The 27,517-nt window shown below is 38.6% G+C and overlaps 1 protein-coding gene across 6 annotated transcripts in view; it reads left to right on the top strand.

Annotated features, from left to right (window-relative positions):
- LOC135074877 (putative aminopeptidase W07G4.4) overlaps nucleotides 1–27,419 on the top strand; it is a 166,754-nt gene extending 139,335 nt beyond the window's left edge. For all 6 annotated transcript variants that reach the window (XM_063969413.1, XM_063969463.1, XM_063969287.1 and 3 more), the window contains 7 exons: nucleotides 18,754–18,898; nucleotides 19,491–19,618; nucleotides 20,874–21,067; nucleotides 24,659–24,723; nucleotides 25,385–25,489; nucleotides 25,745–26,101; nucleotides 26,445–27,419. In XM_063969413.1, the coding sequence (XP_063825483.1) occupies nucleotides 18,754–18,898; nucleotides 19,491–19,618; nucleotides 20,874–21,067; nucleotides 24,659–24,723; nucleotides 25,385–25,489; nucleotides 25,745–26,101; nucleotides 26,445–26,711 (1,261 nt within the window). In that variant the 3' untranslated portion in view covers nucleotides 26,712–27,419. The remainder of the gene's footprint in view (nucleotides 1–18,753; nucleotides 18,899–19,490; nucleotides 19,619–20,873; nucleotides 21,068–24,658; nucleotides 24,724–25,384; nucleotides 25,490–25,744; nucleotides 26,102–26,444) is intronic.
- The last annotated feature ends 98 nt before the right edge of the window (nucleotides 27,420–27,517 follow it).

Below are 27,517 nucleotides of genomic sequence, written 5' to 3'. Positions count from 1 at the left end.
ATGGGGCCCTTAAGGCGCATCTAGCCTGGTAAACTGGAGGCACGTTTAGCCTCGTCATACTAAGTCATAGTCATAGTCCCTAATAAACTGGAGGCGCGTCTAGCCTCGTTATATTTAGTCATATTCAAAAGCGCATCTAGCCTGATAAACTGGAGGAGTGTCTAGCCTCGTTATACTAAGTCATAGTCATGGTCATAGTCATAGTCATAGTCTATTTATTTATTTATTTGGAATAAGAACAGCCGACACATATAATAGACTTAAATCAAATATTTTTCTTAAACTAATTAGGCCAAAAAGGTTATCCACAGAATTAACTAATTTTGCTTAAACTATCAAGTTAAAAACAGTAAAGAAATTTATATAGACACCTGACCACAATTCTATGCTGCAAGTCAAAGTCAAAAGTCAAAATATCTTTATTCGTTTAGACTAATTAATAGTACTTACAAATGGTCGAATATTTGTTCTTAAGGAACCTTTACATGTCTCATACTTAGTCATAGTCAATGGCGCATCTAGCCTGATAAACTGGAGGCGCGTCTAGCCTCGTTATATTAAGTCACAGTCATAGTCATGGTCATGGTCACAGTCATGGACATAGTCATGGTCATGGTCATAGTCTAGGCGCATCTAGCCTAATAATCTGGAGGCGCGTCTAGCCTCGTTTCAAACATAACTTTTCCATGCATTAAACGAAATATTCATACTTTTTTTCTACTTGAACTTTTAAAATCAATTACTTAATTACTTTTTAACCAAATAAATTAAAACGTACCTTATGAGCTGTAGATCACATCCCACTTCTGAGTTGAAATGAAACACTCTTGTAGGTTGTTTAACTTGTATTTCAGCACCACCGATTTACACAATTCCGACATTATGACGTCAACCTAATAGCACCTCTCGCTTCGAACGCTCAAATCGAACTGACTGTCCAGCGGCATGCCAGCGATAAGGTAACTTCCCCTTCCATTAGTGAAAGTCGACCGGTTCGAAACGACTTATCGACGGCATGCCCCGGAAGTAGTCAAATGCAATACTTATTTCATAATTAGCTGTTTTTTAATTTTTAAAATACTAAAATGTATACAATAAAAATCTAAAATAATTAAATTAAATAATAAATATGAAATAATTGGATGTAATACACAATAAATTCTAAAATCATTCTAATGTCTGCAAAATGCCTATGATGTAATCAAATAAAGTATTTTAATTTAATAATGGGTTTTTGGGTTCTTCTAAAATACAATACAAATACTAAAATTGTTGCAATAACTATTTAAAAGTAACCAATAATCGTATAAAATACAATATAAATTCTAAAATCATTACACTCGCAATAAATTTGACTACACTTAATTTGATAATAATCAAGTTGCTGAATGTCTGGTATTATGCACCGAAAAGATGCAATTTTAAAACATTTCTAGTGCTGTCAGATTGTTTCTAGCTATGCCATATTTTCGAGTCTGTTGTAGTGTTTACATTGAATAAATAAACAATGACTATGGTATAAGAATTTCAATTCGTATTTAGGTAAAAATAAAAAGAGATTTGAGAAAACCAAGGACGCATTTCAAAATTAATGTTGGTGATTTTGTTTAAATAAAAAAAAAAATCATGATAACTGGATTCATGTTAGACCAAAACTATCCTCACTATTTAGGGTCATTGAATTCTAGTTGTTATAACGAATTTGCATAGAAGCAATGTAAAAATGAAAGTGCATGAGTATTCTCAAAATTATGGACATTGTTATTACACTCGGTTAATTCTTGATGATTGATATTGAGTTTAAAATCGTTAGTATTTTAAAATTTAAAGTTAGTAGTTTGTATTTAGGACTACTAGGATTGCTAATATTAGATTTGACACATTTCCTTTTCTTTATTCTGATCTAGAATTATAAAAAAAATAATTGATTCTGTTGTAGACATGCCAATATAGTATGGGGTAGTTCAACAATATTCTTGATTCAATTAAATTTTTATCAGTTGTCGCTCTCAGAAAACTGATAGGCTTTTATGAGCAGTACCTATCTAAAGTTTGTGTGCAAGTACTAAACTTTCCGATTTCTTTCTTTTTAATTTTGATTTGATTTGATTTTAATTAAATTTTGGTTTTGATTGAATTTAAATTTTAATTAAATTCTGATTTTGATTAGTTTGATTTTGATTAAATTTTAAATTTTGATTTTGATTAAATTTAAATTTGAATTTTGATATTTTTTTTAATTAGAGTATGTTTTAATTTGATTTTATGGACTGGTCGTGTTTGAATTATTTTTAATGACAACATACCACACGGTTAGTGACGCCTTACAACCTATGTAAGTAATGTGTGATCTTTATGTACGAGTACTTATATTATGTAATAAAATTATTTAATTTGTTTTGATTTGAGATAATGACCGATGTGATTTTAAAATCATTAGTCAGTTGTTTATAGAATTTATAAATATGCTAACGATTGCTATCGAGTGATGCTGAAATGTTACGTCCCTACAGAGCGAGAAATAGTCAGGTTTAGCCGTTGTCGGCGCTAATGAGATTGAAAGAGTTATTATAAGAAAGAATATCAATAATGATGATATTGTTGTAGTATCTTTTGACATTTTAATGTTAGTTATGACGAAAATTATGGCTGGTTAACATGACTAAGAGTACTCAGGGCCTTGTCTTGTTGTCGATCGTAGGTCATATTCCTAACCCAGTTTAGCTGGTCGGAGACTGCGCGGCGATGATGAGTAATGAGGTCATGGGTTTGGCAGTTGATTGAATTTGTTTCGATAGCTGCTGATCGGTCGTGAGTACCGATGGTGGGGCCATGAGAGTGCCTTTGTGATCGGCCATGAGAGTGCCGTTGTGTTCGGTCATCTATACCGATGGTGAGGCCATGAGAGTGCCTTTGTGATCGGCCATGAGAGTGCCGTTGTGTTCGGTCATCTATACCGATGGTGAGGCCATGGGAGTGCCTTTGTGAACGGCCATGAGAGTGCCGTTGTGATCGGTCATCTATACCGATGGTGAGGCCATGAGAGTGCCTTTGTGATCGGCCATGAGAGTGCCGTTGTGATCGGTCATCTATACCGATGGTGAGGCCATGAGAGTGCCTTTGTGTTCGGTCGTGAGTACCGATGGTGATTGGCCGTGAGTGCCATTGTGACTGGCCGTGAGTGCTGGTGGTATCGGATGGTGATTCCGATGGTCGGATGCGTTCCGATAGTGCGTGACAGTGTGTCGCGGGTATTAGTTACGTTAACCTTGGCCTTAGTTTTGGTTGAAATAACTTTAAGATTCTAGTTGAAACTAGATTTGTTCTTGACTGAGTTGAAAACTTTGTAGTTTTGATTTGAATCTGTGGAGACCTGACATTTTACTGACATGCACCTTCCTACTCATAGTGGTATTGTAGGATAGCCGAACGGTACTTTATGTTACATGAGTGAGGTTGTCATATTACATGACGACTTAAATGCTGATCCACACGAGGACGCGTGAGAGTCAGGATCGCCGTGTCGGCGCGCGGGGCGCAATAAATTAAATAACTTAATGTTATAGTTCTCACAACACTTTCAATGTGTTAGCTAGTTTATTGCTATGGAATTTTAAGCAGCGCCAAAGCTCTTATGCCAGAGTTAAGTGCGCGCCTGGGAACGAAGGTGACATAAATCTCCATGTTGCCTGACGTAGTTGTGGACCCGTTCAAGTGCAGTATTGATGAATTAATAGCTTTACAAAAACTTCAGGTACAGAGCCCTGGAACGTAGAGATTTTGGGACTCAGTGTTAGAGTCATTGCACATTCGGGTTTTGGACGTGGTGGTGACTGGGCGTGGTTCACAAATTCGTCAATCGCTCCCAATCTATTTAATTTAGGCGTCTCTAGCTTTGTTAAAGTAATTCAGTAACTTTGATCTTTCTGTTAAATTTAACTGTGGACAATATTGATTAAATTACGAACCAGTCTTTACATTCTAGTCTATAGTAAAGTTAGTCGTTTATAATCAGTGATTATAATTAGTGTTAGTGTCCACTCGCACGTGTTCCCTATACGCCCACATAGGTAGATAGTATGAATTCAATGAGAGACCCTTCTGGTGCCGTCCGAGAGCCCGACGCTCCGACATCAGAAGTGGGATTCCGCGTCGCGAGTGCGAAATGGCGTGGACCCTCTGCACCTGCAGAGTGGTTTGTCGCGTGTCCAGGTGACGACAGCTTCTGGTAAAGTATGATCATCAGGAGCTGAGTAGCATCACCGGGCCTGCACGGTGGTGGAGATTGCTGCATACGGTCAGTCGTTCCATTTTTATTTTGACTTTGAGACTGCTTTTTCTTTGAATAGAGAAAATGTTGTTTTAATACATTTTCTGGATGACACATAATGTATGTGGTCACTTGCATGTGGTAACGTGTAGTCTCAAGTCTGTTTTGATACTTATGTGATCGATTGTTGATTTGATACGTTGTTTTGTGATTTTCGTGTGATTCCTGAAAATAGGTACTATGTGGTGGTAACTCATTATTTATTGATCGTAATTTTACGTACATTTAGATGGTTCGTAAGATTTAGATTGTAACTCAATAATATGCTTTGACACGATACGTGGTTAGGCAATAATAAAATAATTATTACCACTTTTTGCTTGACTTTGCTCGAGTTGCACCGGCTGTTGTAAACTCGAAAGATGTTAAAAAAATGACGAATGGTTAATTTGTGTGAAGTAGGCACACCATCTGATCGTGCTAAAGTTAATGAAACAGAATGATATACTATGAAATTTAAATAAAGATGTATACTGTGTCAAAAATACATGAAGGATAAAATTGATTAATAAAAAAAATCCTACTTTAGAATAGACAAGTATTCTAAGTAATGGTAAAATTTAAAGTTGATATTTTCACTAAACTGAATCTTTTTGGATCGGCCATAGATAATTTAATTTAACTTATTTAAAGAATAATGATGATACCAGTAATTCTTGGTACTACCACTGAAAGTTATAAACTATTAAAAGGACTACTTTTCCACCTTCCAAATTTTTGGTTTTATCCAATTCCAATCTAAAAGCGCTGGTGTGGTGGAGCGGTGAATGAATTTGTGTTTTATCGTCATAAAACGTGTATCAATAATGAGATACCTAATCTCAAATAGAATTGTGACTCATGTGTCCCCCGAAGAGGCGCTCTCCTAATGCTTAAAGGGTGAACAACCACCACTGTTGTTTTATTGCTAGTTTAAATAAGGAAATTGTTCATCTATCTAGCTATACATTTATTGTTTGCCACACTAATGATGAAAAGATAGACGGATTTAACACTTTCGTGGACAGTAGCATCCACAGATGTTAGGTGTTAACTCAGATCTTCTATGATCTGAGGGTATTAATTAAGATTGATTTGCTGAAGTCACAGTGCACGTATAAATTCAGTACGCCTTACATTTGATTTTTTCATACTGTTAGGTACAAGGAAAGGCATGTTTTAGTGTCAACGCAAAAGTAATCTAGAAAATATTTTTCGTGATGTATTTTAAGACTGCAACAAAATATGGGCAATATGGGCATCGTATGAAATGTTTTGGTGTCACGGTAAACGTAATTACTAAACGGGTACTGTTTGACTGTATGTTGACTATTATGAATTTAATGAAAATCGCAATACAGTTTCCAATAAATGTCCTTTGAGAAGTTCACTTTCTGTATTTTTACAAATCTCTAGGAAATCATTCGTTGACATAATGATGTCATACTTCTTTTGGAATCCATCGAACAAGGGACTTTTTGTAAAGAGACCTTGTTTAAAACACTAAAGCTTTGAAACCAAATATCAATAAAAAAGGGATCGTTTAAAAAAATCTAAAGTGAAGTACCTACTTGAGCTTTGGGGTCTCATGTGGAGGAATTCAATCGTTAAGTACCTACCTACCTACTTAACCATAAACATTTCATTATTTTTTGCTAGCTACGATTTTACACTTGTTTCTGACTGCAACTTTTTAACAGATACTCGCAATAAATTTGACTACACTTAATTTGATAATAATCAAGTCAAAGTCAAAGTCAAAGTCAAAATTTCTTTATTTGTTTGGACTAATAAATAGTTCTTACAAATCGTCATTTTGCTCTTAAGGAGCCTCTACATGTCTCATAATCTTTTTACCCTACCAGCGCTTCGAGACCAACATTTGGCAAGTGCTGAGAAGAAGCGCCGCAACAAACTCAGTCACCACTGTCTGCCGGTTAATATAAATAAATAGAAATAGTAGTAGTAGGTACATTCGATTCAGGAGCAGTTCACTGAATTTACCATGCATTCTTGTATGGTGTATCTTATAAGAATGGGTATACAAGATTGCGTGGTATATTAAACAAGGTAGTGACGTGCTAATATCTAGACTTACATATTAAGATACTAGTAGAAATGACTCGCATACATAAATTTGAATAACTTGGATTGACCAGTCCCCGAAAGCAGCGCCTGTTCACAGACATGACGAGTGAACCAGCCATCGCTTCACTCGACCATATTAGAGGGAATGTAACGACCCGCCTCACTACGCCACCACCCCAGAGACATTTTAGTGAGAATGACAATTCCAAGTTATCTCTTTAAAATAAAAAAACTAATATTAAAGCTAAGTAACAGTCCAGATTGAGAAGCATGACACTATAACATTTGAGAAATTATTATGAGTTTATACATTACTTTTCATTTTAATTCTTTTTAGTGCGAGCATGAGAGGACCATAATCCTACTCCCAGGATGACTTATCATTAAGAAAATCTCGAGTTGTATAATAAGCTTTTTTAAGCATGTGATCTTTAACTATATCTTTAAATTTATTATACGGTAGCTCTTTATATTTATCAGGGACTTTGTTATAAAAATGGATACCTTGTCCCATAAAAGAGGCAAACACTTTATTAAGTCTAAAAGCGGGTATAGCCAATTTATTTTTATTTCTAGTGTTAATTTGGTGAATATCACTTTTCTTTTTGAATTCAGTAATATTTTTTTGAATAAATAGAATACAGTTTAAGATGTATTGTGAAGCGGCCGTGAGAATGCCAATTTCTTTAAACAATTCTCTAAGGGATGCTCTTGCTTTCATTTTATACAAGTATCTTATCGCACGTTTTTGCAAAATAAATATTGTTTCAAAATCTGCAGCTTTGCCCCATAGCATGATTCCATATGACATTAGGCTATGAAAGTAGCTAAAGTAGACTAAGCGAGCTGTCGAAACATCGGTTAATGACCGTATCCTTTTTATTGCAAAAGCCGCTGAGCTGAGCTTTCCCGCCAGAGTTTCTATATGGGGGCCCCACTGGAGTTTTGAATCCAGGGTAATTCCCAGAAATACAGTAGAGTCTACCAGATCGATTGCATTATTATTAAGTTCTATTTGAGTACTAACTGTTTTTACGTTAGGCAAAGAGAATTTTATACATTTTGTTTTCTTTGCATTGAGTTGTAAATTATTTGTAGTGAACCAACTTAAAACTCTTGTTAGTGCATTATTTACATCGTCAAAGTTATTTTTACTTCTGTCGATATTAAAAATCAAAGATGTGTCATCAGCAAATAACACGATTTCGCAAGAGTCCTTAACAAAATATGGTAGATCATTAATGTATATAAGAAACAAGAATGGACCCAGAATGGACCCCTGCGGAACTCCCATTTTCACAGGTGACCCAGAAGACAAAACACCATTTATGTCAACTTTTTGAACTCTAAAGTTTAAATAGGATTGTATTAAATCCAAAGCCGAGTCCTTTACCCCATAATAGTGCAGTTTGCGAATTAGCGTTTGATGTTCTACGCAGTCAAAAGCTTTTGAGAGATCACAGAAGACCCCTAGTGCATTTTGAGAATTCTCCCAAGCCTCGAAGATATGTTTAAGTAGTGCAACCCCAGCATCGGTGGTGGAACGACCCTTGGTGAAACCATATTGTTCACTATGAAATAGTTTATTAGAGCCAAAGTGAATCATAAGTTGCTCCTGTATGATTTTTTCAAAAATCTTGCTCAGAGCGGGCAAGATCGAAATGGGTCTATAATTGCCAGGGTCGGTTTTGCTACCAGACTTAAATAATGGCATTAGTCTACTATGTTTCATGAGGTCGGGGAAGATTCCCTTCTCTATGCAATTATTGAATATTATCGCTAACTGTGGGGAAATTATATCAATAATGTGTTTGACTATCTTGACAGAGATGCCCCAGATATCAGTTGTACTCTTTACGTTTAAAAGATTAAAAGTTTTAGTGATATCTAATGGAGTAATATGTTTAAAAGAGAAGTGCGAGTCACAGGGTGTCACGTGGGTTTTCAATATTTCTTCGGCCTCGGAGAAAGTTGCTGAATGTCTGGTATTATGCACCGAAAAGATGCAATTTTAAAACATTTCTAGTGCTGTCAGATTGTTTCTAGCTATGCCATATTTTCGAGTCTGTTGTAGTGTTTACATTGAATAAATAAACAATGACTATGGTATAAGAATTTCAATTCGTATTTAGGTAAAAATAAAAAGAGATTTGAGAAAACCAAGGACGCATTTCAAAATTAATGTTGGTGATTTTGTTTAAATAAAAAAAAAAATCATGATAACTGGATTCATGTTAGACCAAAACTATCCTCACTATTTAGGGTCATTGAATTCTAGTTGTTATAACGAATTTGCATAGAAGCAATGTAAAAATGAAAGTGCATGAGTATTCTCAAAATTATGGACATTGTTATTACACTCGGTTAATTCTTGATGATTGATATTGAGTTTAAAATCGTTAGTATTTTAAAATTTAAAGTTAGTAGTTTGTATTTAGGACTACTAGGATTGCTAATATTAGATTTGACACATTTCCTTTTCTTTATTCTGATCTAGAATTATAAAAAAAATAATTGATTCTGTTGTAGACATGCCAATATAGTATGGGGTAGTTCAACAATATTCTTGATTCAATTAAATTTTTATCAGTTGTCGCTCTCAGAAAACTGATAGGCTTTTATGAGCAGTACCTATCTAAAGTTTGTGTGCAAGTACTAAACTTTCCGATTTCTTTCTTTTTAATTTTGATTTGATTTGATTTTAATTAAATTTTGGTTTTGATTGAATTTAAATTTTAATTAAATTCTGATTTTGATTAGTTTGATTTTGATTAAATTTTAAATTTTGATTTTGATTAAATTTAAATTTGAATTTTGATATTTTTTTTAATTAGAGTATGTTTTAATTTGATTTTATGGACTGGTCGTGTTTGAATTATTTTTAATGACAACATACCACACGGTTAGTGACGCCTTACAACCTATGTAAGTAATGTGTGATCTTTATGTACGAGTACTTATATTATGTAATAAAATTATTTAATTTGTTTTGATTTGAGATAATGACCGATGTGATTTTAAAATCATTAGTCAGTTGTTTATAGAATTTATAAATATGCTAACGATTGCTATCGAGTGATGCTGAAATGTTACGTCCCTACAGAGCGAGAAATAGTCAGGTTTAGCCGTTGTCGGCGCTAATGAGATTGAAAGAGTTATTATAAGAAAGAATATCAATAATGATGATATTGTTGTAGTATCTTTTGACATTTTAATGTTAGTTATGACGAAAATTATGGCTGGTTAACATGACTAAGAGTACTCAGGGCCTTGTCTTGTTGTCGATCGTAGGTCATATTCCTAACCCAGTTTAGCTGGTCGGAGACTGCGCGGCGATGATGAGTAATGAGGTCATGGGTTTGGCAGTTGATTGAATTTGTTTCGATAGCTGCTGATCGGTCGTGAGTACCGATGGTGGGGCCATGAGAGTGCCTTTGTGATCGGCCATGAGAGTGCCGTTGTGTTCGGTCATCTATACCGATGGTGAGGCCATGAGAGTGCCTTTGTGATCGGCCATGAGAGTGCCGTTGTGTTCGGTCATCTATACCGATGGTGAGGCCATGGGAGTGCCTTTGTGAACGGCCATGAGAGTGCCGTTGTGATCGGTCATCTATACCGATGGTGAGGCCATGAGAGTGCCTTTGTGATCGGCCATGAGAGTGCCGTTGTGATCGGTCATCTATACCGATGGTGAGGCCATGAGAGTGCCTTTGTGTTCGGTCGTGAGTACCGATGGTGATTGGCCGTGAGTGCCATTGTGACTGGCCGTGAGTGCTGGTGGTATCGGATGGTGATTCCGATGGTCGGATGCGTTCCGATAGTGCGTGACAGTGTGTCGCGGGTATTAGTTACGTTAACCTTGGCCTTAGTTTTGGTTGAAATAACTTTAAGATTCTAGTTGAAACTAGATTTGTTCTTGACTGAGTTGAAAACTTTGTAGTTTTGATTTGAATCTGTGGAGACCTGACATTTTACTGACATGCACCTTCCTACTCATAGTGGTATTGTAGGATAGCCGAACGGTACTTTATGTTACATGAGTGAGGTTGTCATATTACATGACGACTTAAATGCTGATCCACACGAGGACGCGTGAGAGTCAGGATCGCCGTGTCGGCGCGCGGGGCGCAATAAATTAAATAACTTAATGTTATAGTTCTCACAACACTTTCAATGTGTTAGCTAGTTTATTGCTATGGAATTTTAAGCAGCGCCAAAGCTCTTATGCCAGAGTTAAGTGCGCGCCTGGGAACGAAGGTGACATAAATCTCCATGTTGCCTGACGTAGTTGTGGACCCGTTCAAGTGCAGTATTGATGAATTAATAGCTTTACAAAAACTTCAGGTACAGAGCCCTGGAACGTAGAGATTTTGGGACTCAGTGTTAGAGTCATTGCACATTCGGGTTTTGGACGTGGTGGTGACTGGGCGTGGTTCACAAATTCGTCAATCGCTCCCAATCTATTTAATTTAGGCGTCTCTAGCTTTGTTAAAGTAATTCATTAACTTTGATCTTTCTGTTAAATTTAACTGTGGACAATATTGATTAAATTACGAACCAGTCTTTACATTCTAGTCTATAGTAAAGTTAGTCGTTTATAATCAGTGATTATAATTAGTGTTAGTGTCCACTCGCACGTGTTCCCTATACGCCCACATAGGTAGATAGTATGAATTCAATGAGAGACCCTTCTGGTGCCGTCCGAGAGCCCGACGCTCCGACATATATATATACAGGGTGTTTCTTGTAAGGTGTCAAGCCGAAGGCAGGTGATAGGTGAGGACTAGACCTATCGATTTCACCCCCATGTATGTTCTACGATTTTTCGTAGTTTAGAAGTTATCGTTAATTTTGTGATTTTTTAAAATTTCATGACCTAGTGGCTTAATTTTTTTTTATCTTTTTTTTGGGTTGACTTTTCTCAGATTTCTTTTTTTTGACAGATTCCCTATTAGTTGCAGATATTTGAAAAAAATAATCACCTTCCTATCTTTGATGTAAGATACAAAATTTTTGCTAGAAACAAAAAAAATATGCTTTTAGCAGAACATTCTAAAATTTTCAATTGAAATGTATGAGAAAAAAAAAGAATTTCCATAGGTCCAAAATAGTTTTAAAAACTGCGCAGTTTTCTAAACTTTCATAATAACACAAAAAAACATGTACTTAATAGGCCATTATTTTCTGTAATCGCTCCACTAAAGTGGTAAGTCGGAGATTCCGTTACATGTTTTTGACTTTCTTAGGACTAACTAATGTTTGCAATCCCCTAAGTTTACGTTATGTAGAACACACTTAGAGACAATAACTGAAAAGATTTTTTTTATCCACAACGTGGAAGCTCTTGCTCTTCATGTGATTTACAAAAGGGAATATGAAAATTTTGATGATAAACCATATTAGAATGCAAGAAGCTTTTGTAAATTTACGAATAATTGTTTTGCGTCGTTGTTGAATGTGCATTCCGGTCAGCGACGGACATTTTGAACATTTAAATTAAATCATTACACCCTTTTTTGCTCTCTCTCTCTCTCTCTCACAGACACACACACACACGCACACACACACACACACACACACACACACACACACACACACACACACACACACACACACACACACACACACACACTCACATTCATACACAAACTCTTTCTCTTTCCTTTCACACTCTAATAGGTAGGTTTATCAAATTTTATCGTAAAGTAACAATCACCACTGTGGTCTAGTGGTAAGACTACCTATTTAGGACAGCCAATTCCTCTGTGGTTTAGGATTCCGGGTGAAGCTCGCTGATCATCCAGCAGTTTCCAACTTTCCATCAGGTCAGATGAAGGGCAAGAGCTTCCTCGTTGTGGATAAAAAATGTTCTGTTCAGTTATTGTCTCTAAACGTGTTCTACGTAACGTACACTTAGTGGATTGCAAACATTAGTTAGTCCTAAGAAAGTCAAAAACATGTAACGGAATCTCCGACTTACTACTTTAGTAGAGCGATTACAGAAAATAATGGCCTATTAAGTACATGTTTTTTTGTGTTGTTATGAAAGTTCAGAAAACTGCGCAGTTTTTAAAATTATTTTGGACCTATGGAAATTCTTTTTTTTTCTCATACATTTCAGTTGAAAATTTTAGAACGTTCTGCAAAAAGCATATTTTTTATGTTTCTAGCAAAAATTTTGTATCTTGCATCAAAGATAGGAAGGTGATTATTTTTTTCAAATATCTGCAACTAATAGGGAATCTGTCAAAAAAAAGAAATCTGAGAAAAGTCAACCCAAAAAAAAGATAAAAAAAAATTAAGCCACTAGGTCATGAAATTTGAAAAAATCACAAAATTAACGATAACTTCTAAACTACGAAAAATCGTAGAACATACATGGGGGTGAAATCGATAGGTCTAGTCCTCACCTATCACCTGCCTTCGGCTTGACACCTTACAAGAAACACCCTGTATACTCAACATCAAATAAACCGCACCTTCCGCGACGCGAACTTTAACGATTTTCTTCTGACACAATCATGGTGCCCCAACAATATTGGTGTTATTTGAAAGCCCAATAAATATCCTTAAAGAAAAACACATTTAATTTCTTAATAAATGATTAACATATACCATAAATGTGACTTGAAAAAATACCTCACTTTGGGCCCACCTATGGGATCAATGAGACCAATTATTATGGTTATAAAACCAAATAATGATCTCACGTGTCCTCTTTAACAGATGGATAGCGATTAATCCCAACTTAACAGTTTTATAGCCATAAAAGTTGGCTCTAGCGTAACTACCTATTTTTTGAAGAAGTGACTCTGTATCCTTCTAAAGACACATTTTTGGGGTAAAAACCTTTCCTTTAATGAAATTAAGGTTAGAACTAGGCTTTTAAATGGTGCCAATATTGGTGGGAAGTGGGGATGCATACGTTTGAAAATGCTTGTCGCGGGAGGTGCGATTTATTTGATGTCGAGTGTATATTACTAGCATTTGCTTATGACTTTACCTGTATTAATGGGCTGATTGCATATAATGGACAACACGCATAAGTTGTAATATTAAGTTAAATTATGACTTAATTTAAAGTTTAGATCACACACATAACACTAGTTTTTATTTCACCTCAATCCATCCAGTATTACCGAAGATAGAGCCTCGAGAAGTTCACGGACTTTTTAAAATTTTTGAAAATTTCCAATATTCGCGCGTGACGTCACAACATGATTTTGCAGCCCCCGCACGTTAACCCATTTGCCACTTTTTGTCTTTTACCAACTAAAATAAAATTTTACCTAACTGACAACTGTTGTTAGTTGTCATCGTTCAATCACATTTCAAACTAGGCGCTAAAAAAGTAACCATTATTATGCCACCTATTGCCAATTTTGTGCACTATGAAGCCATTTTTACATTTATGCACTTAAATATAAATTTTCTGGAAAAATAACCAAGTTTGTGTCTCTGTGCTCAATAACGAGTAAATAGTCCAGTTATTTGTTAATTTTACTTGGAAAGTTTTCCGGAATTTTTGAAAATTGGTGAATAAATAGATTTCGCTATGTTCTTTCCGAATTTTGTGACCTCGTTTATAGCAGCGCGCGCGCCCGCCTTATTAAAAAAAACCGCCTTAAAAAAGGTTTTTGACAACTACTTTTTTCATTTTATAATTTTTGGGACATAGACAAGCTAAGAAGCTTTGATAAATGTGATAAATTTCATGTAATGTAAGTTAACACTAGAAGTGCCGAAGATTACGACCCCCCTAAAAGCGCCGCTGGGTCAATTTTGTCCCAGCATGTATTTTGTAACATTTTTTAGTTTCAGGCATGAATATTATGGTTAAAACTATTTGTAGTATCCTTAAAATAGGCTTATCTATGTAGTTAAATCAATATGTACTTATTTCTTTAAAAATATAAATGTATTCAATTTTAATTTTAAATTATTAAACGTCAGATATTTTTAGTTTCATTTAAAAATAGTCACATATTATTACGTGGTGTTATACTGTATTAAAATAATGAAATTACTACTTTAACTAGTCATTATTATTTTTAAAGAAAAAATAAATATCTTACAAATAATAGTGCACATTTTGCACAAAGTTTTTTTGTATGGTTTTTTGTCTCTCTGGTGTACTATGTGTTTAGGAATTTCTATATGTATGGTTATTTTTCTGTTATCTGTACACAAACAATGAAGTTTTTTACCAATTACAATGAAAGTATGTACGTTTAATCTTCAAAAATTTATAAGTCACACATTTTAAAAATGTACCAAATCAATGCAATTGTAAATGCAATGTATGAACTGGCTTATGTCTAGAAGCCACCTTCCTACTAATATTATAAATGTAAAAGTTAATAAATATTGATGAATTGAAGGATGGATGGACTGATGAATAGATAGGAAGGATAAATGGGTGGATATATGCCTGGAACTTGAACTAAGTGAGTATTGATTCATGGTTAGATCGATGGATGTTTTTTCACTCTTTTACGCAAAAAATACTAAGCCGATCTTAATAAAACTTTGCAGTTTTATTGTTAATACTTCAGAATAACATAATATAGGCTATAATTTAGAATAATATTCAATTATTTGGTCAAAAAGCAACGATAAGTGTCAAGAAATTAGGTCTTTCTATGATAAACTTAATTTCTCACGGGTGAAGTCACAGGCAAAAACTAGTACAATATATTTACATTTCTGCATTGTCACGAGTCACCTGAACTCTCCTCACCTCTCCACTTTCGTATCTCCTCGAAAAAAGGACTGTTCATCGAATTATTTTGGCAAATACCAGGGTGGGACAAAATTGACCCAGTGGCGCTTCTAGGTAAATCCGATTTTTAAAAAATATCTATTAATGTTATATTATCAAAAACATTAAAAAATGATAAAATTCAATAAATCAGAAAAAGTCAAAAAGTTTCATGGACTTTCGTTTAAAAATAAAAAAGTTAGAGACGATCAAACTCGCGAGTGGGACAAAAATGGGACGGCGGCCTTTCTAGTGTTAAATAGATTTAGAGTTGTGAAACAGTCAAATTAATGTATACCTGCTAAATTGCGAGTTCTTTTTTCTTTGATCATGGCAGGACACGCTGCCGGGTGTCCTAAATATGCTGAAGTATAAAAAAATTCGCGTTGCTGAAGTATACATTTTTTTTTGTCTTGTTTGTTTCTATATTACATAATTGTATCCTACTAATATTATAAATGCGAAAGTTTGGATGTCTGGATGTCTGGAAGTTTAAAATAAAGTAAAAAAACTAAAACTGTACAAAATTATTGTTTGTAACCCAGATTAACATATAGGCTATAATTTATGCCGATCTGTGACACTAAATATCACGCGGGTGAAGCCGCAGGCAAAAGCTAGTCGTGAAATAAATAGGAAAGTTTAAGGATCTGAAACGTGGTCGCTTACTATGGGCCTCAAAAGAAGGCTCAAGGTCACCCAAAGGGTGATGGAGCGGGCTATGCTCGGGGTTTCCCTGCGTGATCGAATCAGAAATGAGGAGATCCGCAGGAGAACCAAAGTGACCGACATAGCTCGCAGAATTGCTAAAATCAAGTGGCAGTGGGCGGGACACATAGCTCGTAGAGACGATGGCCATTGGGGCAGAAATTTTCTTGAGTGGCGACCAGGAAGACGTAGCGTGGGCAGGCCTCCTACTAGGTGGACCGACGATCTGGTAAAGGTCGCGGGAAGAACCTGAATGCGGGCAGCGCAGGACTGTTCATTATGAAAAACATATGGAAATCCCAAAGGCCTCTCGCCTTTCTCCAGCAGTGAACGTCATTTGGCTGTAACGACGAAATAGGAAAGAATGTAACTATCAAATATCTTCTCTAAGGCAGCATTTTTCCAATTTCGCAACGAGCGCGGCAATCACACTTAACTAACAAACTAACAGAGAGCACAGCGAAATCTATTTTAATCACCAATTTTCAAAACTCCCGGAACAATTTCCAGGTAACCACGTTAATTTGTACCAAACGACTGGACTATAATTTAATTGATATAAAAATTTGGGTACAATCTTCTCAAAAACAAAAGAACTGGTGCTAAAAGGGTTAAGTGACGTTTTGACATTTGTAGAGGGCCTTGTAGAAGGGGAGGCTATGGTGCTGAATGTGGATTAACTCGAGTGTCATAGTAACTTATTAGACTGCTAAGCTTGATGATAAAACGAAAAATATTTTATTCAATGTACATAGTCTGGTCATAAGTTCTGTCATATGATAATAACTTTTAAATTTTGAATGAAGGTTTCAAAAACATTTTTTACTGAATTAGAATTAAAAAGAAAAAATGTGCGATAGTTCGAATTTTATTGTATGTGTAGTGGACGCATAAAGAAGTCCGAACTGCAGTTGTCACGTTGCATTGCTACGCGCCAGAGCAGATTTTCGTTGTGCTGAAAAAATTTAGTTTATCTTTCCATTAAATGATAGGTATAAATGTACCAGAATCTCATGGCAAACAAAAATATTGGAAAAGTGTGTCTTTCATATGGCAAATGTCTATGGCTTTATTGTCACCTGTCAAAGTAAATCAAATGAACTGTCAGCCGCTGCAGAAATTTTGTAATCTCTTCATGCCTATTTGTTATTTTTGTGAAAAAGTCGAAAAAGCTCAAGCAAGTCATATTGATTTCAATGTGTATTGTAAAATAAGGCATAATTCAAAGTCAATATTTGATTTTAAAGCGCGTCGTTGAGTTGACAGTAAGTTGGAGTGAAATTGGATACATTTAGTTTATTACCTAACTGCGTCAGAAGGAGGGTTTTTTCTTAATATTATTCTTATAGGTAATAGCTGCTTTATCGGGGGTTTCAGGTGTACCTCACAAATTGGTGCAGAGGAATGGTGAAAATGTTATGTAATGGTAAATATGAAATTGAAAAAGATTTCATCAAGTAAGATGTAAGATAGAATAATTGAAATGGTGGAAGAGCAATTTATAATAAATACCTCTTTATCTTGATCATCTATTAAAGAAAAGTGGAATCCTTGGAATCGTTTTCTAGTTCTGAATGAAGTGATTAGTTATAAGTATGATACATAATAAAATGAGTTACATAAAGTAATATACGATTTACTTATTTTTCAAGACATTTTCCTACTGACGGGATTGCTACCATGTACCTTAGTTTTGAGTTTCAAATATTTCGGCACTGTTGCAAGCGCCATGGTCACGGAGTAACTGAAGAAATTAAAACCAGACATCGTTCAGATGTGCGTTCAAAAGACCTGAGATTTTAAAAAATCCCACGTTTTGTTTAAACAGTAAGCGAAAAAAAGTGACTTGAAAATGGAATACAAAATGATAAGGTATGGTAAATGATAAGTCTTTATCAATGAAGAAGCAGAAGTTCAATTTCATGTGTCCTCCATCTAGGCTAGTTTCCATCATCACTCAAAGTTTGGCTGCGGTCTCAAATTTGGGCTTAATTGAGGCATTTTTTGGGTGAGAGGCATAAGAACTAATGCCGTTTTATATCAAAAATTCATACTTAGAGGTAATCAACCAGGTACAAAATATTTCCTTGTATGTTAGTCAGCCACTCTTTAGTAAGTCGTGAAATCCCCGCTTCGGCTCCGCTACTAACCATTCTAACCATTGTACACAGATAATATCTTACATGCAGCTTTTCATGTTACTACGTCACATTTTCAAAATCCGCGCGGAAAATCGCTCCTAGCGGAAGAGCGCACTTTGAGCTTGAATATTTCAGTAATTTTTAAAGATATGAAAAAAGTAAAAATACAGTATTCATTCTAATTGTTTGTAGTTTTTTTTGGCATCTTCAATAAAAATTGTGCGCCATGTCCATTCACATCTTTTCGTTCATAGCTTCTTTACTACTTATTAGTTCATCAATTTAACTTTTGTTAATATTATGCGCCACAAATACACTTTAACACCAAAATAGTACAAATACTAAAAAGAAAAAAACTAAAACCCAACTACGACAAAAAACGATGTTTGGAAAGGCGTAGTCATACGTTACATATACCTACCTACCGTAGCACTTTGACAACGTGTGACTGCGGTTTTCCAAACATGAAAATTACTATGCAACTACATTAGCAACTTTGTTCAGTTCAGTATTCTGAAAATCTCGTTTTATACTTTTTCAGCGTCATTTTTTGTCGTAGTTGGGTTTTAGTTTTTTTTTATGAAATATTTTTATTGCCATACAATAAACATTTCTTCAGTGGAGGGTCAATCTTTGCGGGGGAATTCTGCAATTTTTCATCGTTTATGTTGTCAAAACAAAAAATAATGAAGAAACCTAAAAAGAGCGTAAACCGGGCATCGAAAGTTTCCTCTCCGTTGGCTCAGGAGCATGTACGAGGCGGCGCGCGACGGCGTGAGGCGCGCGGCGGCGGCGGGCGCGCGCCGGCCGGCGCTGGCGCTGCTGCCGCACCCGCGCTGGCCGCGCGCGCAGCTCGTGGCGCTGCTGGGCGCGCTCGAGGCGCTGTACGTGGTGAGCGCAGTGTTGTTCCTGACAAATTTAGGGTTGCCGTATTCTAAATCTAAAATTGCCGTATTTTTAAGGAAAACTAAGAAAAATTGCTGTATTGTACAAAATGTTTATTTGGAAGAAGGTGATGTATTATGTAACTATGCGTATACTACTTTTCAACTTACTTATTTTATTCTTCACTTTTATAGGTTTTGAATAGTTTAGTCCTAGAACCTGCCCGAATAAAAGTGAAGAATCTACCAAAATGAGGAACTAACCATTTTAGACATTAATATCTCGGAGATAAGGTTGCATTTGATTGAATTCTGTTGACGTTTCTTTTATATGGTTTACAATTGGTGCGTTCCATTACATGAAATATTTTTTTTGTTTACTAAAACTCATGAAAAACTCATAAAACTCTACCTTAATGAATTGCCGTATATTTTGATACGGTAATGGAAGAGCTGCCGTATACCGTATTTATGGTGCCTAAGATGCCTAAATGCCGTATATTACGGCAATTGCCGTATCAAGAACAACACTGGGTGAGCGCCGCGGCCGGGGGCGGGGCGGGCGGGGCGGGCCCAGCTAACGGCGCCGTGTGTTGCAGCCGCTGCAGATCCGCGAGTCGTTCCCGGAGCAGGCGCACGCGCTGGCGGCGCTGGGCGTGTACGCGGAGGGCGGCGCGGCGCCGCTGGCCGCGCTGCTGCGCGAGGCCGCCGCGCTCGAGGTCGCCAGGTGCGAGGATCATTTTTGTATTCATATCCCATTTTCTTCCATTAACTTTGAATTTTTGACGAATGTCAATATCTATTCCAACTTATGTATGCGAGTCATTTCTACTAGTATTTAAGTATGTAATCTGTAAGTCTAGATATTAGCACGTCACTGCCTTGTTTAATATACCACGCAATTTTGTATACCATTCTTATAAGATACACTATACAAGAATGCATGGTAAATTCAGTGAACTGCTCCTGAATCGAATGTACCTACTACTGCTATTTCTATTTATTTATATTAACCGGCAGACAGTGGTGACTGAGTTTGTTGCGGCGCTTCTTCTCAGCACTTGCCAAATGTTGGTCTCGAAACGCTGGTAGGGTAAAAAGATTATGAGACATGTAGAGGCTCCTTAAGAGCAAAATGACGATTTGTAAGAACTATTTATTAGTCTAAACAAATAAAGAAATTTTGACTTTGACTTTGACTAACTACTACGTGTGATATATCATTGGAAAGAAGAGAAGCTAGAGATGTTTTCAAGGTCATTGGCAATCCATTATCTTATCACCTTTTTTTTTATTGAATTCTAAGTTGAATTTTTTATCGCGGTTTGCACTTTTGTTAAACTTTGGCGGCTCGTAACTAGCTATCCAATCATTATCTGGATCTGAAATTTATTTTATTTGACTAAAGACATATTCGATATTATTATCAAATATAAAAAATGTTGAAAACACGTGAGAAAAAAAATTGAAGCCAAAGAACAATGGGACATTTTGTATGAACCCCGTCCCCAGAACTGTAGCACTTAAATACCTACCTTATATGATAGTACATTCTAATACTATAATTTTATTATATGACAGCTCAAGTCAAATATGTTTCAGAAAAAAGTTATATCAAAAATAAAAATTCATAATCAACCCTGAAAAAATACATACTAAATCACTGACCAACTTCAAAGGGTATCACGACAGCTTGACCCCGGGACAATTCGACCCCTGTGACAACTCGACCCCTGTGACAAGTCATCTTCTGCGAAAACTTGATCTTTTTCAACACTCAACACTTTTGACTTACTTCAAATAGTTTCAATACTGCTGGACCCTACGACAGTTCGACCCGATGACAACTGAACCCCTGTGATAACTATATACGTGTGCGATAGGACCCTTTAATATTGTTTAAAACAACGTGAAAATGTGAAAACATCGGGAACTGTCGGCTTCGAGACGTTAACGCCGGCGTGTGTTGTGTGTTGTGGCAGGGGGCTGGCGCGCGACATGGGCGGCGCGGACCCGGAGCGCATGTCGCCGCGCGCGTGTGCGGCGCTGCTGCGCGGCGCGTTCGCGGGCGGGCCGGTGCGCGTGCGCGTGCTGGACGACCCGCGCGCGCTCCAGGCGCAATACCCGCTGCTGGCCGCCGTGAGCCGCGCCGCCGACTCCGTCGACCGGCACAAGGGTCGCTGTCGTCCGCTGGTTTTGTTTTGCTTTTTAGCTTTGTTCGATCGTTAACTTTTCGACTCGGTTGTCGATTTCGAATAGATTTCGATCGGTGTTTTGTAAACGACCGATGAAAGACGACGCCGTAAAAACTTTTGAATCGAATCGAAGATTCTGTCTGACGCTATCGTCTCAGAACAGAGGTGCGATTGTGTAAAGCGATCGTATTCATTCGACAGTTCAAAACGTACGCTATATTCTGTCAAACGCTTTGCTTAATATATTTTATCGTACGTTTCGAACTGTCAAATGAATACGATCGCTTTACACAATATTGCGCCAGAGGTACGATTCGAATTCAAATCGAACCCGGGACCTCTGCGTCTAAAGCAGGTGGTCTCGCCACTAGACCACAGAGGCGGTTAAAACGATAGTTAATTGAGATAGATAGATAGGATTGCTGTCACGATAGTTATTTTTATTAATTTGCGTACTTAAAATATGAAAATAACCAGTCGCTAGCTTTATTTGTGGAAAGATAACAAAATTATTATTTACTAGCGGCCGCCCGCGACTTCGTACGCGTGGATCCCGTTTTACCCCCTTCATCTATCTTACGCGGTTTAGATTTTTTCATAAAAATGTTTTTTCCCGCTAACTCCCAATCCCGTGGGAATTTTGCAATATCCTGTTGTAACTAAGCTTTAAGTTTACTAAGATACCTGCATGCCAAATTTCAAGCGTCTAACTTAAGCTGTTTAGATTTTTTCATACAAATGTTTTTCCCGCTAACTCCCGTTCCCTTGGGAATTTTGCATTATCCTGTTGTAAGTAAGCTTTAAATTTACTAAGATACCTGCATGCCAAATTTCAAGCGTCTAACTTAAGCGGTTTAGATTTTTCATACAAAAAGATTTTCCCGCTAATTCCCGTTCCCGTGGGAATTCCTAAGTATCCTATAACCTGCCCAGGAGTACGAATAATAATTGTACCAAATTTCGTTAAAATCCGTCGAGTAGTTTTTGTTTCTATAAGGAACATACAGACGGACAGACAGACAAAAATTTTACTGATTGCATTTTCAACCTACTTCAAAAAAGGAGGAGGTTCTCAATTCGACCCGTATGTTTTTTTTTTTCTATGTTTGTTACGCGATAACTCCGCCAATTATGAACCGATTTGAACAAATCTTTTTTCGGCGTATAGGTAATACCTCAAGGGTGGTCCCATTTAAATTTAATAATAGAAATAACAACCCCCAAGGGTGGAAAATTGGGGATGAACTTTTTTATACGCAATATCTCCGCCGATTATAAATCAATTTGAACATTTATTTTTTTGTTGAATAGGTATTATCAAAAGGGTGGTTTCATGCGAATTTGAAGAAAATATTTCACCCCCAAGGGTGGAAAATTGGGGATGAACTTTTTTATACGCAATATATTTAATTTTTAGTTCTTTTTTGTGTTCACGCATTTGAAGTCGGTTTTATTTTTAAAAAAAGTTAATTATTGGCATCAGTATCGATCACTAATCACCCCCTGATAGTTATTTTGAAAATATATTTCATGTACAGAATTGACCTCTCTACAGATTTATTATAAGTAGGTATAGACTAGTGGCCGCCCGCGACTTCGTACGCGTGGATCCCGTTTTACCCCCTTCATCTATCTTACGCGGTTTAGATTTTTTCATACAAATGAAACTTGGTACAATTATTCTTCATACTCCTGGGCAGGTTATAGTATACTTAGGAAATCCCACCGGAACAGGAATTAGCGGGAAAATCCTATTGTATGAAAAATCTAAACCGCTTAAGTTAGACGCTTGAAATGTGGCATGTAGGTACCTTAGTAAACTTAAAGCTTAGTTACAACAAGTGATTCCCGAAATTCCCACGAGAATGGGAATTAGCGGGAAAATCCTTTTGTATGAAAAATCTAAACCGCTTAAGTTAGACGCTTGAAATTTGGTACGTAGGTACCTTAGTAAACTTAAAGCTTAGTTACAACAAGGAATTCCCGAAATTCCCACGGGAACGGGACTTAGCGGGAAAATCCTTTAGTGTCCGACGGAATGTTCGGTTTCGGTTTCGTTTTCGGTTGAGTTTCGGTAAAAACACGAGTTTTGGTTTAGTTTCGTTTTCGGCGGCAAACTTGCCGAAACTACGACCGAAACCGAATGTGCATTCGGGAGTTTCCGCGCTGTTATCGGTCATGTTCGGCGCGTTGAATGAGTGATTGAATCCGATCAGAGCCAATGTCGTGATTCGCTCGCTTGTTTGTTTGCTGTTAGTTTTGTTTTGTTGTGGTGGCGAGTTTTCGAGTGATTTATTTTGAATTTGGTAAGTTTTATATCGTTATAACATAAGAGCGGGTGTAAACATCGAAAAAAAAAATCAATATCTATCTATATATATATATAAAAGAAAGTCGTGTTAGTTACTCCACTTATAACTCAAGAACGGCTGAACCGATTTAGCTGAAAATTGTCAGGGAGGTAGTTTAGAGGCAGGAGAAGGACATAGGATACTTTTTATCCCGTTCGAAATAAAAAAGTCTGCTTATTTATTGCCATTAAGGCGGAACAAAGTTCGCCGGGTCAGCTAGTGACTGATAAAAGTATAATCAAGTTTAATCTAACCTATAAATTTTTTTTTGGTTCGCAAATGCTATACGTAAACAAACATTAGTTAAGTAGTAAGTAATGGCTATAGTGCATTTCATGGTGATAATATTATGGATTCAGAGTTTCAAAGTTCATTTTAGTATTTATCACCAAGGTATCCAAGTGGCAAGTACAGTAAATACTAACTTACGTACTACCAATTTTGTTTTGAGAAATTATTAAGGTAAAAGACGTCCTGAATATTGCGAGTAATTAAAAAAAATGTAGACTATAAATCCTTCTTTTTCTTTTTTAATACATAATTTGATACCTTTTAGAGTAAAAAGGCACTTTATAAGTTCAATTTTAATGCAATTTAAAGAGAAAACAATAAAGACTGACTGATTATACCTAATCTTTATTTTTCCCTCAAAATATGAGCCTTGTAAGGAAGTTTCGGTTTCGGCCGAAATAGACACCGTTGCCGAAATTCGTTTTCGGTTTCGGTTTCGGTCGGACACTAAAATCCTTTTGTATGAAAAATCGAAACCGCTTAAGTTAGACGCTTGGGCATTCAGGTAGGTACCTTAGTAAACTTAAAGCTTAGTTACTACAGGATATTGCAAAATTCCTACGGGAACGGGAGTTAGCGGGAAAAACATTCGTTTGCCTCCTATCACATAAAAAAAAAAAAAAAAAGATAGATGAAGGGGGTAAAAGGGATCCACGCGTACGAAGTCGCGGGCGGCCGCTAGTAGACAATAATACTGTAGTTTCATCAAAATCAGTTCAGTAGTTTTTGCGTGAAAGAGTAACAAACATCCAGACAACCAAACTTTCGCAATTATAATATTAGTAGGATTAAAGACATGCATTTATATTTTTTTCTTACATTGAGTAAAATACCCTATTACAGCTCTACGATTAAGAGAGTTGTTTATGTTTGGGGGCTTCATTAATCTAAGGCTTGGGGTAATAATGATACATTGAATGATTTTTATAGGTTGCGTGATTTTCCTGGAGTACGAACCAGAGTCATATGATCAGACCGTGATGTTGGTGGGCAAAGTGAGTCTACCATCACTGCTAATAAAGTAAAATATTCAATTGTTTAGTACTTCGTTAAAATGGTACTTTATTTGGATTATTCCACATTGTTCACCTGCCTGGGCTGGGTGAAGAAAGTGGAATTTTTAGTGTCCTCATTTCACTTCGGAACCATTTCACTCAGGTGAATCGATTCTACTAAAGCGGATAGATGGCTTTGTTCATCTAGGAATTAATTCACTCAGGTGAACAAATGCGACTTTTTTCATTGATCAAGTGGATTTTATCACCCGCATACTTACATTATGTTAAATTCTCAAATTAAGAGGCAGCTCAATATTAAAATCAGTTTAATGTTAATTAATTTCTTAGTGAACAAAAGCGACTGCTTTAATCGACTCAATTAACCTGGAAAATGAAATTGGGTGAAATGGTTCGGATGTGAAATGAGGACACTAAAAATTCAATTTTCACCCAGATGAACAAAGTGGAATAATCCCTTCATTTGAGGACGTATTAGTATGAGTATGAATACAAAATATTGATTATTCAGATTATATTTCAATATAGGTGTTTTTGTGGAATTTACTTTATCTGAAAAGTCGTGTGCCCGTATTTACGTTCAAGATTTGATTGATTCTGCGAAGTAATGCAACAGTACAGATACGCCCATGTGTTGCAGGGCGTGACGTACGACACGGGCGGCTGCGACATCAAGGCGGGCGGCGCGATGGCCGGCATGTCGCGCGACAAGTGCGGCGCCGCGGCCGTCGCCGGCTTCCTCAAGGCAAGCGCTCGTCGTGTTGCAGGGCGGGACGTGCGACATCAAGGCGGGCGGCGCGACGGCCGGCGTGTCGCGCGACAAGTGAAAAAATGACAAAAACCACAGTCACAATTAATATTTTTTCGAATTTCGTAGTAGATTCACATCCAACGTGCTCGCGTGTGAGGCGCGAAATGTGTGATTCGTTCCGTTTAAAAATAAACAGAAGGGTCACGACTCCCGCGGGCCGCGTCTTGAAACACCGCCCGTTGTGCGCAGGCGTGCGAGCTGCTGCGGCCGCGGCTGCGCGTGCTGGCGGCGCTGGGCGTGGTGCGCAACTCCGTGGGCGAGGAGGCGTACGTGGCGGACGAGCTGCTGCGCTCCCGGCGCGGCGACTCCGTGCGCGTGGGCAACACGGACGCCGAGGGCCGGCTCGTCATGGCCGACCTGCTGGCCGAGATGCACGAGCGCGCGCGCGGCCTGCCCGGCGCGCACATCTACAGCGTGGCCACGCTCACGGGCCACGCGCACCGCGCCTACGGCGACGGCTACACGGCCGCGCTCGACAACCACGCGGCGCGCGGCCACGCGCAGCGCCTGCAGGCGGCCGGCGAGCAGCTGGGCGACATGATCGAGGTGACGCGCCGACCGTCTCTGAATTCTTAAAATTTCATTTTTAGATTACAGATTTCACGGCGAAACGCTCTATGGACAACTTTTAGAAATAACAAACGAAACTTAGTTTTTGAGCGCTAAGATGTAAATTGGGTATTCGCCCCAACTCTCCAACAGTTCTGAAGCACAACTTTTTTAACGAGGCGCTTCATTCTGGTCTTAAAAACTTAATTAATTTTAAATCACCTGTAAATTAGAAATTTTCCCTTCTGACCCACCGTCAATCGATCGGTGCAGCGGTGGGGGCGAATACCCCATCACGACCGCACGAGCGTGGCCACTGAACCGACATCCCCGCCGGCAGGTGTCGACCATCCGGCGCGAGGACCTGGCGGCGCACCGCGGGCGCGGCGACGAGCGCCTGCACCAGGCCGACCCGCGGCCCTCCACCGCCACGCCGCGCGGCCACCAGGCGCCCGCCGCCTTCCTGCTGCTGGCCGCCGGGCTGCACGCCGGCGCCGCGCGCTACACGCACCTCGACGTGGCCGCCAGCGCCGGCGACCTGCCGCGCGCGCCCACCGCCGCGCCGCTGCTGGCGCTCGCCGCGCACTACAAGCTGCTCTCCGTGTGACGCGGGCCCGCCCCCGCCCGCCGGGCCCGGCCCCCCGCCGGCGACCTGCCGCCCGCTGCTGGCGCTCGCCGCGCACTACAAGCTGCTCTCCGTGTGACGCGGGCCCGCCCCCGCCCGCCGGGCCCGGCCCCCCGCCGGCGACCTGCCGCCCGCTGCTGGCGCTCGCCGCGCACTACAAGCTGCTCTCCGTGTGACGCGGGCCCGCCCCCGCCCGCCGGGCCCGGCCCCCCGCCGGCGACCTGCCGCCCGCTGCTGGCGCTCGCCGCGCACTACAAGCTGCTCTCCGTGTGACGCGGGCCCGCCCCCGCCCGCCGGGCCCGGCCCCCCGCCGGCGACCTGCCGCCCGCTGCTGGCGCTCGCCGCGCACTACAAGCTGCTCTCCGTGTGACGCGGGCCCGCCCCCGCCCGCCGGGCCCGGCCCCCCGCCGGCGACCTGCCGCCCGCTGCTGGCGCTCGCCGCGCACTACAAGCTGCTCTCCGTGTGACGCGGGCCCGCCCCCGCCCGCCGGGCCCGGCCCCCCGCCGGCCCTACAAGCCGCTCTCCGTGTGACCGCCCAGGCGTCCGCACGCTCTAACGAAACAGTACAATAATATTGCATAATATTTTACACGTTATACTTTATACTATCGATTTATAACTATTTACGATATATTATATTTTATTACACAAATGTTTTTTTTTAATAAACGGAGTAATAAATTGTTTGAGATTACGGTTTCATTACCCCGATTGCTCCTCGATTCTACGGTGTTCCTGCATGATCTTCCGATACTTTACCCACCTATTCTTTGTTAAAGAAGAACGG

Source organism: Ostrinia nubilalis, chromosome 1 (assembly GCF_963855985.1).
Source record: "Ostrinia nubilalis chromosome 1, ilOstNubi1.1, whole genome shotgun sequence".
Lineage (NCBI taxonomy): Eukaryota > Metazoa > Arthropoda > Insecta > Lepidoptera > Crambidae > Ostrinia > Ostrinia nubilalis.
Note: the sequence above shows the minus strand (reverse complement) of the source record. Positions and strands in the feature narration are given on the sequence as shown.